The sequence below is a fragment of the Ovis aries genome, chromosome 8, assembly GCF_016772045.2.
Source record: "Ovis aries strain OAR_USU_Benz2616 breed Rambouillet chromosome 8, ARS-UI_Ramb_v3.0, whole genome shotgun sequence".
Classification (NCBI taxonomy): domain Eukaryota; kingdom Metazoa; phylum Chordata; class Mammalia; order Artiodactyla; family Bovidae; genus Ovis; species Ovis aries.
In genome coordinates, this window is record NC_056061.1 from 17,121,629 (window position 1) to 17,136,057 (window position 14,429).

At 36.2% G+C, this 14,429-nt stretch overlaps 1 protein-coding gene across 3 annotated transcripts in view; it reads left to right on the forward strand.

The window, feature by feature from the left end:
- The window catches only part of TBC1D32 (TBC1 domain family member 32), a 198,437-nt gene that overhangs the window by 41,453 nt on the left and 142,555 nt on the right, over positions 1–14,429 (forward strand). For all 3 annotated transcript variants that reach the window (XM_004011160.6, XM_015097326.4, XM_060419209.1), the window contains 5 exons: positions 3,445–3,535; positions 7,032–7,172; positions 7,679–7,771; positions 8,718–8,860; positions 13,990–14,117. In XM_004011160.6, coding sequence (XP_004011209.4) covers positions 3,445–3,535; positions 7,032–7,172; positions 7,679–7,771; positions 8,718–8,860; positions 13,990–14,117 — 596 coding nt within the window. The remainder of the gene's footprint in view (positions 1–3,444; positions 3,536–7,031; positions 7,173–7,678; positions 7,772–8,717; positions 8,861–13,989; positions 14,118–14,429) is intronic.

Genomic DNA, 14,429 nt, shown 5'->3' on the forward strand with positions numbered 1-14,429 from the left:
TGGTTGGTTCTCAGAAGTAAAGTTCATTGAGATCTGTTGACATACAGTGATTTACAAGATTTTAAATTTGTTCTAGATACCTGTTAACCATGGTTATATAAAATTATGGTTGTTCTGACTTTTATCCATAGAACAACCACTCATTTCCAAGAATTGTGGGAAAATTTTTAAATTAATGAATAGGTGTTATTCTGGAAAGGAGGGAAGGTGTTGTAGTGGTGGGAAAATATTTCAGGGCCATGGAATAGCATGTTTTAAAGGCTTTAGGGATTGGAAAATACATAGTACACTTGGGAACTGCACATAATTAATAGGGCTGGATATAAATTGCTAAGAGAAGTGTGAGTTAGTATTAGAAAAATTTCCTGAAAACCAGTTACCTTAAAACTAGTATTAAGTGGATGATGGTTTTTGAAAAATTCTTAGATACTTTAAATTGGGTCTGTGTCAGCTGACCTTAGCTTTTTTCATCATGTATGAGGCAGGATAAGGCCTCATAATTTCATGAAGAATAAATAAGACCTACTTGAAGGGAATCTTCACCCTTTTCCCTTTTGCAGATAAAAATGAGTTTGTTGTACATTTCAGCTTTGAATGTGTTTCAGAATTAATTGATGTGTACTGATTGGTGAGATTTTTGGTGGATTTGCTTTTAATGAACTGGTTATTTGACTAGTCAAATAACTGCTGAATTGGCTTTTGGTGACTGACTTTTTACACAGGTAGATGTATTTCTCTGTGCCTGTGTGTGTATCTTGGGAGAGGGGCATCTGGAGGGTAATAGGAATAAAAGTAATGTTAGGTCATTAGAAAGTTCTTATTGTCAAATTTAGGTGATTGACCTTTATTCTGGAGATTTAGTAATCCACTGATAGAGTCTCATGTACTGAAGTAACATTATATTAGAGCTTTGGAATATTTGGAAAATGGGCTGAAGGTGTAGGCGGAGATAGTTTTTACTTCAATACATCTTTCCTAAGAGGCAAAAGATGATGGAAACATGAATTAAGGCTATGACAGTGAATTGGGATAAATGGATGGACTTAGGAGTACTATATTTTGAATATAAGTTTTAGAGGACTTGACTTTTTGAATGGGGGTTAGGTAAGGACTTGCATTTCCGTGGTGGCTCAGTGATAAAGAATCCACCTGCAATGCAGGAGGCGCAGGTTCAATCCGTGGGTCAAGAAGTTCCCCTGGAGAAGGAAATGGCTACCCACTCCAGTATTCTTGTCTGGAGAATTCCATGGACAGAGGAGCCTGCTGAGCTACAGTCCATGGGGTCGCAAAGAGTCAGACACGACTTAGTGACTCATACTTTGGGTCAGGACTTACTCATTTGAATATTTGTCATTCATTGATATAAGTAACACAGTAGGAAGAAAACAGGATTTTGAAAAAGGTTATGACTTTAGATTTGGTAGATTTGGTTGTATCAAGTTTGAGATCCAGATTTCCTGGTGGGGAGATTTCATTTTATTGATCTGGATCCTAAAGATTGATTTAGACATAGATATGGAAGGGGGTTCCCAAAGCCCATCCCTAGATTTGATGATTTGCTGGGAGAATTTCTAGCACTCAGCATGTAGTTGTACTCCCAGCTATGGTTTCTTACCAAAAAACGATGCAAAACAGAACTGGTGTAAGGATAAGGCACACTGGAGAAGATACCAAGCATGAACTTATTTTATTTTATTTTTTACTTTACAATATTGTATTGGTTCTGCCACACATCAACATGAATCCGCCATGGGCATACACATGTTCCCCATCCTGAACCCCCCTTCCCATCTCCCTACCTGAACCATCCCTCCGGGTCATCCCAGTGCACCAGCCCCAAGGATCCTGTATTGAACCTGGACTGGCGATTCATTTCTTATATGATATTATACATGTTTCCACAAGCATGAACTTCTAAGAGTCTTTTTTCCCAGCAGAGTCACACAGGACTCATCTTAATTTCTCCAGTGTCAAATTATGACAGCTCATGTGAAATGTTGTCTACCAGAGAAATTTATTAGAGATTTAGTGCCCATTTTCTTTTTAAATCAGGGATTAATCATGTTCGCACCTTCTGCCTACTATATACCAGGAATTCCACACACCCAGAAGGAAAACAGACGTTCAGCATAAAAACCACATTGTTTGTTGAGGTACAGTTTTTAGAATGGTAGGAAAAATCCTGAAATCCAAGTTTTCAGATGATGGTCAAGGTCCAGTCTTACAGGCGGGCCATTCTAATGATGGTAATCCTGCCATGCTAATTCTTCTACATGAAATATGGCCATAAGAATGAATGAGACTAGGAAATCTGTCAATTCCTTGATTCCATCATTATGAACTCATCTCTGTCCACATAGCCTCCTTCGTTTTCCCATCTAAAGCTTAACCTTTCCTTTCCTTTAGGTCCTAGCTGCTCCTGCTCTTAGACACTATTCTATCAATTATCCTTTCTCTTCTATATACTCTTAACTTCCTTTCTACTTAAGTAAGCCTATATCCTTTCAACCTGAAGAATTCATTCTTGACCTAAGACCTCACCCCTATGTTTTACCCTTTTTTTCTTTCATGGCCAGCCTTCTTGAAAATGAAAATTATACTATCTGCCTTTAATTTTTCAGTTCCTGTTCCCTTTCCTTATAGTTAGTTCTGTTCCCCAAGCTCCCTTGAAATTGATCTTTTGAAGATCAACAAAACCCTCTTTATTACTACATCTAGCAATTATTGCTCCTTAACTCACTGGTTACCTCTATTTTATCTGAGGGCAGAATGAGATGGTATCTACAGGAAGTATGTAGGTGCAGAGGAAAGGAAGAACATTTGAAATCTTTGCTTGAGGAGAGTGGGAAAAGGAGGTAGAATGAAGACTACCAGAGAATCACTGGGTACAGAAGTTGGAGATCGTTTTTTATGACTGTTCTTTGTATTGAGAATTTTCTTTATCAGCTTTTAGCAATTCTGGTATCTAAGATGGAAATGAAAGCTAGATACAGGTCACGTTTTACTGGCTAGGTAGGAAGAAAAGACTCTTAAGGCAAGGAAATTGGGGATATTGACAAGAGAATTTTTAAAGTCATGACCAGAATTTTTTCATCGTTCACTATAAAATGTAAAATACATTTGTATTTTTGTCTTTTTTTTAGAACATCAAAAGATTATTATTATTATTTTTTTAAATTTTAAAATCTTTAATTCTTACATGCGTTCCCAAACATAACAATAGTATATTTATTGGTCTACAAATATTTTCCATGTTTCCTGGAATGAAGCCGTAGTTAAAATGTAACTGCAGAGACTGAGCTTCAGTGGAAAGGTGCTATTCTGAATTTTCTGAATATTTTTCTTAGATATTTTCTCAACATATTTTACAGCCTTGACTAACTTCTTTAATACATGGACTTGTGTGCTTAAAATTTTAGGATTAATAAGCTGTTATTTTATTAGATAACTACAGCGGTTCAGCAGTGTGTTCAGTACTTTGAGTTGTGTGAAACCATGAAAGGTGATGAAGTTTTGGGACATTCAAAGTCTTGTGGTAAGTATTATATTTTGTTACATTTTAGAAAATGGTAAATTTTATTAATAAACAGATTTGTAATTTATTTTTTAATATCATAATAAATTAGATTGCTTTGGCTAAAACAAGAGACTTTCCACAGATTTAAGATACAGCATAATGTGACCTTTTGTAGCAGATCTACATTTGAAGTTATCATAGTGATTCATACAATCTGCAGTTTTTCAGTTCATAACACAGTGTATATCCTCGTGAGTTACACTGCAGTAACACACTAGAGGAAGAAAGGATGAAAATATATCAGGTGCATTTTAGTGGGAGGAAAATTTCTACAGAATACTGTTCTATTATTGAACACTTTGCCCCATTTTATGATTCTTCTCTGCTTATCCTCAGTCTGAGCTAAAATATTCTAGATGTTTCATAGCCTGGCCCTTATATATCTATCTAATCTCATATCTAGTTATTGATAGAAGTGAAACTTCTCTTAGAAGGCACACCAGTGCCTACACTTTGGTTATTCCTGCTCTTGCTGCCACTATCCATAATCCCAACACTGGTAAAAATCTTACTGTGAAAGAGTAAACTTTGAGTTTTTCAAGAAGGCTTCTTTGCCTTGGGTGAATTTTTATTGTTCTTGCTGACTTCATACAGCTTTGTATGTGAATTTGATATCTTTTATCATTCTACCTCACTTCTTTAGGGATATATTAAGTTCTTTGAGAATATGAAGATATCTTATAATTTTTTTTATCCCTTAATAAATTCTTTACTCAAGAAAAATGGCCAAAGACCAGTTATTAACAGGTTTCAAAATATAAATGTTTTGTAGTAAAGGAGGAAGTACAGAAAGAAGCCAGAATTTTGAGAGAAGACAAAGATATATAAGTTTATAAGCATATGAGAGTAAAAGTGTTAGTCACTCAGTCATGTCTGACTCTCTGTGACCGCATGGACTGTAGTCCACCAGGCTCCTCTGTCCATGGAATTCTCCAGGCAAGAATGCTGGAGTGGGTAGTCATTCCCTTCTCCAGGAGATATTACCAACCCAGGGATCAAACCTGGGTCTCCTGCATTGCAGGCATATTCTTTAATGTCTTAGCTGACAGCAAAGCCTCTGTGTGTGTGTGTGTGTGTATAATCTGTAAATTCATAAATTTTTCTAATCAATATTAAGATATTGTATCTAGCTTTTTTTCCCTACCACTCTCCCAGCCCTTCATTGCCTTGGTTTTTTCCCTGTCTAGTGAAGACTTCAGGGTGCTTCACTGCAGTCTTTCAACACTTCTTTCAAAATTTTTGCTTTCTTCTCTTTCAGAGTTTCCTGCCTACAGTTCCTCTACTCTAGGTCATCTCTGGTCTTCAGAAAATTAAGCAGAGGCTCTAGGTCACCTGTGGTCTCCAGGAAATTGAGCAGAGACTCTAGGTCACCTCTGGTCCTCAGGATATTGAGCAGAGACGCTAGATCACCTCTGGTCCTCTTGAAATTGAGCAGAGACTCTAGGTCACTTCCGGTCCTCAGAAAAATTGAGCAGAGTGTTGTAACATTAAATTGATGGTGCACTGATGTATTTCTCTAGCTTCAGCAGCTCTTTGTGTTGCTTTGGAATCATTTTAGATATTCTTTCTTCAGTGTTCAATGAATTTCATCAAACTCACTGTCTTGGCCCTGCCTGCATTTTTCTAAGAGGAAATCTTACATCCTATCTCACTGGGAGAAATGGAAGTTTTTAGATATGGAATTCCTAGATGTCGTGCATTTATGCATACAGATGCATATTTATGTGCCCTATCAATGTTCCCTTTCTCCCAGTTAGAATGAAGAGGTAATCCTTCTGTTCCAGATTGAACTGCTTGTCTGCTCTTGATTCTGTTCCTATCTGGGGTTTTGTTTTGTTTAAGAACCATTGTTTCATTTGTTGTTGTCTTCCTTTCTATTGGTACCTTTCCTTGCATTCTCTAAACCTGCTCATATTTTTCATATAAAAAGCTGAGTGATTTCATATGTACCTTACTTCTCTTTGCTTTCCTTAAGAGAAAAGGCCTTCTAACTATTGAATATATACCCAGGCCCCATTTCTTTATCTCCTATTCACTTCTCAGCCACGGCAATGAGACTTATTTCTGCAGCTCCATGGTTAACTTTCTCTTCTTTCTTGCCCTCATTTTGCAGCATTTGCCTCTCTTGACTTTCCCTCATCTTCCTGGTACCATTATTTCTTAGAGTTCTTCATTCTCATCTAACACATTTTTCTTAGTCATTTGAAAGGCTCTTTTTATGTCTGTACTTAAAAAAGTTTTGCTCTTTGCTTTTTTTTTCAGCTTAGTCTACCTGTTGTCTCTTGAGGGAACCCATTCACTCTCATGGTTTCAAGTATTACATATTTTTATATATAAATGATCACCCTGAAATGTTTAAGTCTGTATTCCTTTCCTGAGTCCCAGACCAATGTACTCATACTTAATATTCTATTTGGAAGATCCTTGGGAACGTCAATATTAAAATATCAAGGACTGAAATCATTATTATCTTTCTAAACATTTTTTTCTTCAGAAATAAATAGAATAAGAATTTACTGTATACGCAGAAACTTGAGAATTTTTTTTTAATCTTTTCATGGTCTACATGTAATTCTAGCTAAGGCACATTGATTTTATTTCCTTGAACATTTATTTTTTGTCTCATCTTCTCCATTCTTTTTTCTAATGGATGCTTTTGTTCATGATTTTCCTAATGAGTGTTACTTTAAGCCTTGACCTTCTTCTATTCACCTTTCCATATTGCCATCAGTCAGTTTTCCACAAGCATATTTGATTACTTTTCTGCTGAAACCCTTTAGTATCATCCCAGTTGCTTCTATAATAAAGCCCATACTCTTTCTGAAGCTAAGTCCTGATACGTTGCTGCTATCCTCTAGCCATTTGTTTCTCCTACTTATCTTCCCCATCCTCTGTTCATATCAGGCTGTTTGCCGTTGGAAGCCTGGTTTCACTCTTCTTCGTTTTTGATACCAGCAAATAGTTCAAGGTGTTATATAAACAGGTACTCAGTAGATCTCAAATGTATGGATGAGTGAGTGAATAAATGATATATGTTAGAAGGTGCCTTTATTTTAGCAATTCTAATTTCATCTACTAACATGGTTATAAATATGGTTGTGCTACTGGCGTTTAACTGGTGGAATTATGCAGTAATAATGTTTTATATTGAGTTCCTTCCTTCCTTAATTCAAAGTCTCTTTATAATGACAGATAACTAACAATCTTATGGTATTTGATTTAGAATGATCACTGTATGCCTGTTATACTTTTCTGAGATTTGATAAATTTTATAATGAATGCTTTTCTTTAGATTTAAGTGTATTAAATCTTGGGAGACAGTAAAGGATTTTTAAAGAAATTTATACCAAGTGTCTCCACCGACTGCAACCTTGTTTAATGTTCAGAGAGAAATAAAAACAGGTACAATGAAATATAATAGCATTGAAACAAATGTAATTGTTTTTCTTTTAAGGGATTAAGCAGAAAACTTTCTACTACTCAGGACAAGAATTACAATACATTTATTTCATTCACTCACTGAGCCTTTTGGGAAGATTACTGATCTATACACAAGGCCGAAAGCTATTTCCTATAAAGTTAAAGACTAGAAAAGGTAAGTGCAACTAGGACATACGAATATGTTCAGGTATGATAAAATTTGTGCTATGATTTTTTAGTTTAGAGATTTGGCTTGGTCTCTCCTAGGATACTGAGCAAGATACCTTTCAGTTTGCTGACAGGCTTGTGTAAAGTATTGTTATTATTATTTTTTTTCTCCCAGTATGTACTTCTTCCTTTGTATAATTCTATTTCCCCTGTCTTTAATGTTTTCCTTATTTTTTTTCTCTGCCTTTTAAAATCCTAGATATATTGGATGATTCAAGTCTGGATTCAGAACGAGAAGTCCTTGTTCTGATTCCACTAAAAACTAGCTGTGATTTTTAGGCAACTATGTCTAATTTATTCTTCTGGATATAATCTTGTATTATAGACCCTTTTTTCTTAATTGTCCCATAGTCTCTATGAAAACTCAGATTGGGAGGATGGATGATTAGTTTAAAATTTTCTAACTTGTAAACATATGCTAGAAAATGACTTTCTTTTTCTTCCTTTTTGAAGATTCAGTATCCCTTACAGATCTTCTGGTTCTGTTTACCCGACTTATCTATCGTTCACCAGCTTGTCCAAAGATGACGTCACCTGGTCATTTAGGTAATCTGCTTCTATTATAAATAGAGAAATAGAAACCATGGAAAAATATTCTATTTTCTGGAGGTTTTGACAGACCTCATTTGGTAAAGAGATTTCATTAAGATAACATTATTCATAATAAATTAAATTGGTCCTGTCAAGTATTTGCTTAGTGAATTTATGGAGTATGGAATATTAGAGTATAAATTAAGAACTTTAGTGTTTTTATATTGTATATTACTAGGAAAACCTTACATTACTAACTTTTGGTTCCTTAATTTCTTCATGTAAAACGCTATTTTGTTTAGTATATTAGGAGGCAAATATCTGCAAATGTTAACTTATGAAACTAAAAATACCACATTAATTTTGGGACTGTTCTCTATATTATATTTATTTATATCTGTGTCTTCCTGAATATATATATTTTTAAAAGTCTTAAAAAATGTTCATTTATTTCATTGGTTTTATGCTAATACAAGAAATATGCTAGTTTCCATTACAGTTTCTCCTCTGCTTTCTTTTTGGCTGTGTTTTATATTTTTTAATGATTCTAGTTTTCTCCCAGGCTTGCCACCTGAATATACTTTCTTCTTTTTTCAAGAAAAAGAAGAAAAGTGAATGCAATAAGAAAGATGTTTGCCAGGAGGGGAGTAGTTGTGAATTTGCTTCAAGCCACATCCTCACTATCAAGCAGAGCTTTAATGTCAAACAGCAAATGATCTAATGATGTCTTTTGGTGTTTATAATGTCATTTAGTTTCATTAACTTGAAGATACATTAAGCAAATATTCTCAAGTTTCAGGTCATAATTTGGTAATAAATCATCCTCCGAGCATTGAATTGTATGATTTTTAAACTCTTTAATTAACCTTGATGAGCTTTTTGAAACAGCAATAGCTAACACAGAACAAAAGATGTAAGTAATGTCTTATTAAATTTTCAAAAAATACTTCTTCTTCATCAGAGGATTATTCTCCTGCAAGTATGGCAACTGAAGTTCTGTGTATACTCTGTGATCAGAAAGAATGTGCAATTGAATGCTTATATAACAACACTGTGATTGAGGCTCTTCTTCAGCCTATTCATAACTTAATGAAAGGAACTAAGGTTGGTATTAAAGAGTCTCTTAATTGGGTATTAGTGAATATTCAATGGGACTTCTAAATTTCATCATTTGAAGTATTATACTATTTTCCATATAAATGTATTTTAAATCTTCATACAGTTAGTTGATTTTGGTTAAGACTGTGTCAGAGAAAAGTCCATATAACATCTTAATCTTTGTTTCTGGTCAGGCAAGGACTGAAGTTTTCTATTAAGATATTTGTTTTATAAATCTTTTAAGTCTTATGAGTACTTTGTTGTTTGTTTTAATGACAACTGTATAGCCTTTGGAAATATTTTCCTGGCGTCAGCTTTTTTTAAAATATGAAGAACAAGTATTATTTTAGATAAACTTATAAGCATCCCAGTTCTGAACATATGTATGTCTCTGCAGTTTGTGCAGTATATTACCTTACATTATATACTGTATCCATCACACCCGAGGCTGAAAGAAACTGCTTAGTGTCAGACATTTAATAGGTGGAAGAGTTGGTACCATTACCACTAGTGCAGCCTGTGTAATATGTCTCTCCACTCCTGTGACTAAATTTCCGGGAAATTACTGAAAGCCTTAGCAATAGACTAAAGGTTTTGATTTTCCCTGTCTGTGTTTTGTAGTGTTTTTATTGATTTCTTCTCCCTTTACCCACCTCTCAGTGGGATGGGCAACTGTTCACCCACTCACATATTCATCATTTATTGCTCATTTAGAAAGCTTTAAATATTTATGTGACTGTGGTACAAAGTGTGGAATTCTGGGAAAGTAAGTGGTTACAATGAAAACATTTTGATCTTAGTCAGCCTCAGGAAAACAGGATGACCAGAGAAGAAATAAGTAGATCATAATATACAACTCAATATTATAGAGTGCCATAACATAAATTTCGAAATGTAAACCATATACCAGAGTTAAGAAACGTACTCCTGGATCTTGAACCATAGCTATTGCTTCTTCAGTTCAGTTCAGTTTAGTCGCTCAGTCATGTCCGACTGTTTGCGACCCCATGAATCGCAGCACGCCAGGCCTCCCTGTCCATCACCAACTCCCGGAGTTCACTCAAACTCATGTCCGTCGAGTCGGTGATGCCATCCAGCCATCTCATCCTCTGTCGTCCCCTTCTCTTCCTTGCCCCCAATCCCTCCCAGCATCAGGGTCTTTTCCAATGAGTCAACTCTTCGCATGAGGTGGCCAAAATACTGGAGTTTCATCTTTAGCATCAGTCCTTCCAGTGGACATCCAGGACTGATCTCCTTTAGGATGGACAGGTTGGACCTCCTTGCAGTCCAAGGGCCTCTCAGGAGTCTTCTCCAACACCGTAGTTCAAAAGCATCAATTCTTTGGTCCTCAGCTTTCTTCACAGTCCAACTTTCACATCCATACATGATACTGGAAAAACCATAGCCTTGACTAAACGGACCTTTGTTGTCAAAGTAACGTCTCTGCTTTTGAATATGCTGTCTAGTTTGGTTATAACTTTCCTTCCAAGGAGTAAGCGTCTTTTAATTTCATGGCTGCAGTCACCATCTGCAGTGATTTTGGAGCCCCCCAAAATAAAGTCTGCCACTGTTTCCATTGTTTCCCCATCTATTTCCTGTATTGCTTCTTAGCTTTCATCTATCTATCTTTAACTTTCTGTTTTATCGGCATCTTTCTTTTACCTGTAAATGTGTTGGGATGGGGGAAACTCTTGATTACCCAGTGCACAATTTTAACTACCACCCTATATCTGATGTTTTTAACAATAAGTTTTAATTATGGCAGGTTACCATTCTTTTCTTGGCCCCTTCTCTTCCCATTGTTTCTCACCTCATTGTATTATAATCTTGCCTTCATAATATCACTGATATAGCTTTGATTGCAGTTGCCTGTACAATTTTAAAACATGTAACTATTCAGATTTGATCATTAACACAATAGATCACTTCTGAATTATGTTTCCTTAGCTTTCCTACAATCTTTCTGTTTTTTTCTGTCCCTTTCTAAATATTCTTTGTTACCTCTGTGGTTTCCCTTCCAAGTCCCTGCTGTCTCAGCGATTCAGGACCTAGTTCACTTTTCTTTCTCTTAGTATACTTTCCTTGATGATTAGATCTCTTCAGCTCCAGACTTCTTTAGCTGCTTACTAACTTCAGGTACCTACTGAACACCTTTTTTTGTTATTTATTCCATGAGCCAAACAGCATTTTCAAAACAGTTTTTTTTTTCCTGCCCTTGCTCTGTTCTGTAAATGGGAACTCCTTCATTCTCTACATTCAATTTGTATTTAGGACCTATAGATTCCCCCCACCCCCTGTATATGTCTAAAATCCAGGTATTTCTCTTAATCCCCACTGTTTTTGCTTTTGTTTGTGTGTGCGCATGCATGCTCAGTCAATTCCGACTCTTTTGTGACCCCAGGGACTGTTGCCCACTGGCTAGACTCCTGTCCATAGGATTTTCCCAGCGAGATTATGGGAATGGGTTGCCATTTCCTCCTCTGTGGGATTTTCCCAACCCAGAGATCAAACATGCATCTCCAGAATCTCCTGTATTGCAGGCAGATTCTTTACTGCTGAGCCACGAGTGTAGTTATTACTTTTGTTTAAGCCCCGATAATTTCTTGCTTGGAATATACACATTTTTTTCTTGTTCAGTTTTTCCACTTTCCAGCCTATTCCTGTTTTGCCACTAAGGCTACTTGTTGCTTGCTGGATCAACTTCAGACTTTTCAACTAGATATTTATATTGAGTTTTCCATTTTCTTATATTGTACCTGTTTCTTTCCTGTATATTCCAGTTATAAGAGATCATTTGTAATTTCTAAGTCAGGTTATAGTATTTCCCTATCTTCAAACACTTTTTCCTTGTCCTGGAAAGTCTCTAACTTGGTCTGTTTGTTCTTCAGACCATAGTTTATTGTATCTTGAAATTTTCTCTCAATTCTCCCTGACAGATTTAGGTGTTTGTCTATATTCTCACATTATGTACTTCTGTAATTGTACCTAAGTTGCAATGATTCTTGAGAGTAAAAAACAACTGTCTGGCACATAATAGACATTCATTATCTCATGTAAGACATTGAGCACTACCCACGGAGCCCCTGCTGCATCACTGGCTCTGTGCTGGGTAGTTGAACTATAGAAATGACTAAGACATGGTCATTGCTTTTTAAGGAACCTGCTCTGATAGGAAAGACAGAATATTAAACAAATAAAATATTGAAAATGAGGAAAAAGAAAATTTAAAAATGTGTGTATGAATGAAGGAAAGTAGAGAAGTTCTTTCAGGAAAGATATTTAGTGTGAAAGTAACAAATTAAACATTAGATCATCTAGTTAAGAATTCTTCAGGTGAATATACCTGACCCCTCATTAGTTAAACTAACCCACTGAATTTATTAGAATGTATTGGTTGCAGCGTGTTTTTCGTTCACTCACTAAGTCATGCCCGACTCTTTGCAACTCCATGGCTACAGCATGCCAGGCTCCTCTGTCCTCCACTCTGTCCCAGAGTTTACTCAAATTCATGTCCACTGAGTCAGTGATGCCATCCAACCATCTCATTCTCTGTCACCCCTTTCTTCTTTTGCCTTCAGTTTTTTCCCAGCATCAGTGTCTTTTCCAGTGAGTAGGCTCTTCACAATCAGGTGGCCAAAGTTTTGGAGCTTCAGCTTCAGATCAGTCCTTCAAGTGAATATTCAGGGTTGATTTCCTTTAGGATTAACTGGTTTGATCTCCTTTACTGTCCAAGGGACTCTCAAGAGTCTTCTCTAGAACTACAGTTCAAATGCATCAATTCTGTGGAACTCAGCCTGTGATCCAACTCTCTCATCTGTACATGACTACTGGAAAATCATAGCTTTGACTATATGGACCTTTGTTAGCAAAGTGATGTCTCTGCTTATTAATACACTGTCTAGGTTTGTCATAGCTTTCCTTTGAAGGAGAAAGTATCTTTTAATTTCCTAGCTGCAGTTATTGTATAGATATATTCAAAATTATCGTAGAGAATAGGTGCATTGCATCCATGTAGGTACAGGTCATAAGTAGGTCCCAGAAAGAACAGAAACTTTAGTAGACTTAGACTTCTAGATAGTCTCTAGCATTGACAGCACTCTCTAGTTTTTAGTATTTCCTGTGTACTAATTTGCTATATACTGGTAAAACTAGTTTTACTACTTTTAACAATAAAGAATGGGAAAATATGATCAGTTCCACTTATGTTTTCTCATTAGTTGACATCATTAGCTATTGGCCAACTCATGAATTGATAGTCCTTAGTCACACCTATGGAGACGGCAGTGGCACCCACTCCAGCAGCTCTTGCCTGGAGAATCCCACGGATGGAGGAGCCTGGTGGGCTGCAGTCCATGGGGTTGCTAAGAGTCAGGCACAACTGAGTGACTTCACTTTCACTTTTCACTTTCATGCATTGGAGAAGGAAATGGCAACCCACTCCAGTATTCTTGCCTGGAAAATCCCAGGGACAGAGGAACCTGGTGGGCTGCCGTCTATGGGGTTGCAGAGAGTCGGACATGACTGAAGCGACTTAATAGCAGTAGCAGCAGCAGTCACACCTATAACTTATGACCCAGTCAGTTATAGGAAAAGATGGTGTCCCTTAGAAAAGATAGTAATATGTTAAATAGCATATACAATGAAATTAGATCCAATATAGCCCAGTGAGTGAGAAGTAAAGGGCAAAGAAGAGCTACTGCATTTGTCATCTAGAATTATATGCATATAAAATTGTAATAGCAGCAGTTGTTTCAGCTGTCTTAATAAACAGTAATAGCTTTGGGTAAAAAGTATGTATGTTTTTGCCTTATCAACTGTGCTGCTGCTGCTAAGTCACTTCAGTCGTATCTGACTCTGTGTGACCCCATAGACTGCAGCCCACCAGGCTCCCCCGTCCCTGGGATTCTCCAGGCAAGAACACTGGAGTGGGTTGCCATTTCCTTCTCCATCAACTGTGCTAGTACGAGAATATAATCTAATGATGCATTTAGTTCAGACATATTTCACAGCCTAACAACCATTACTTTCTTTTTTGTTGTGATAATATAACTTTATTAGATTACAGTACCATCCTTGAATGTTAGTCTGTGATATGTTAGCATGTCATAAAATTATATGATATCTTTAACATACAGGCTGCTCCAAATTGCTCTGAAACAGCTTTAATTCATATAGCTCATATTTTGGCAAGAATTGCATCTGTGGAAGAAGGACTTACCCTACTACTTTATGGAGAAAATATGAACTCTTCTGAAGAAAAAAGGTATGTTTCTGTTTTGAATAATTTGCAGAATTTTTTAGTGTGTTTTCTCAAATACGATTTAAAATTTCCAAAAGTCTTGTCATATATCAATGAAAATTGGGATAGCTATTCTAGATAGTTATCTAGTTAGGTTTCTTGATCAACTACTAACATATTAGATCATCAGAAATTTGAAGGAATAACCAGGATTATGAATTCTACAGGCAGAGTAGGTCTTGATGTCTGTAACTTCAAAAGAAAAATAGAATGGTTCACTCTACATAGGATCATTTTTGCTCCCTTGGACTATACTCTTGGAACTTCTAAAGCCAC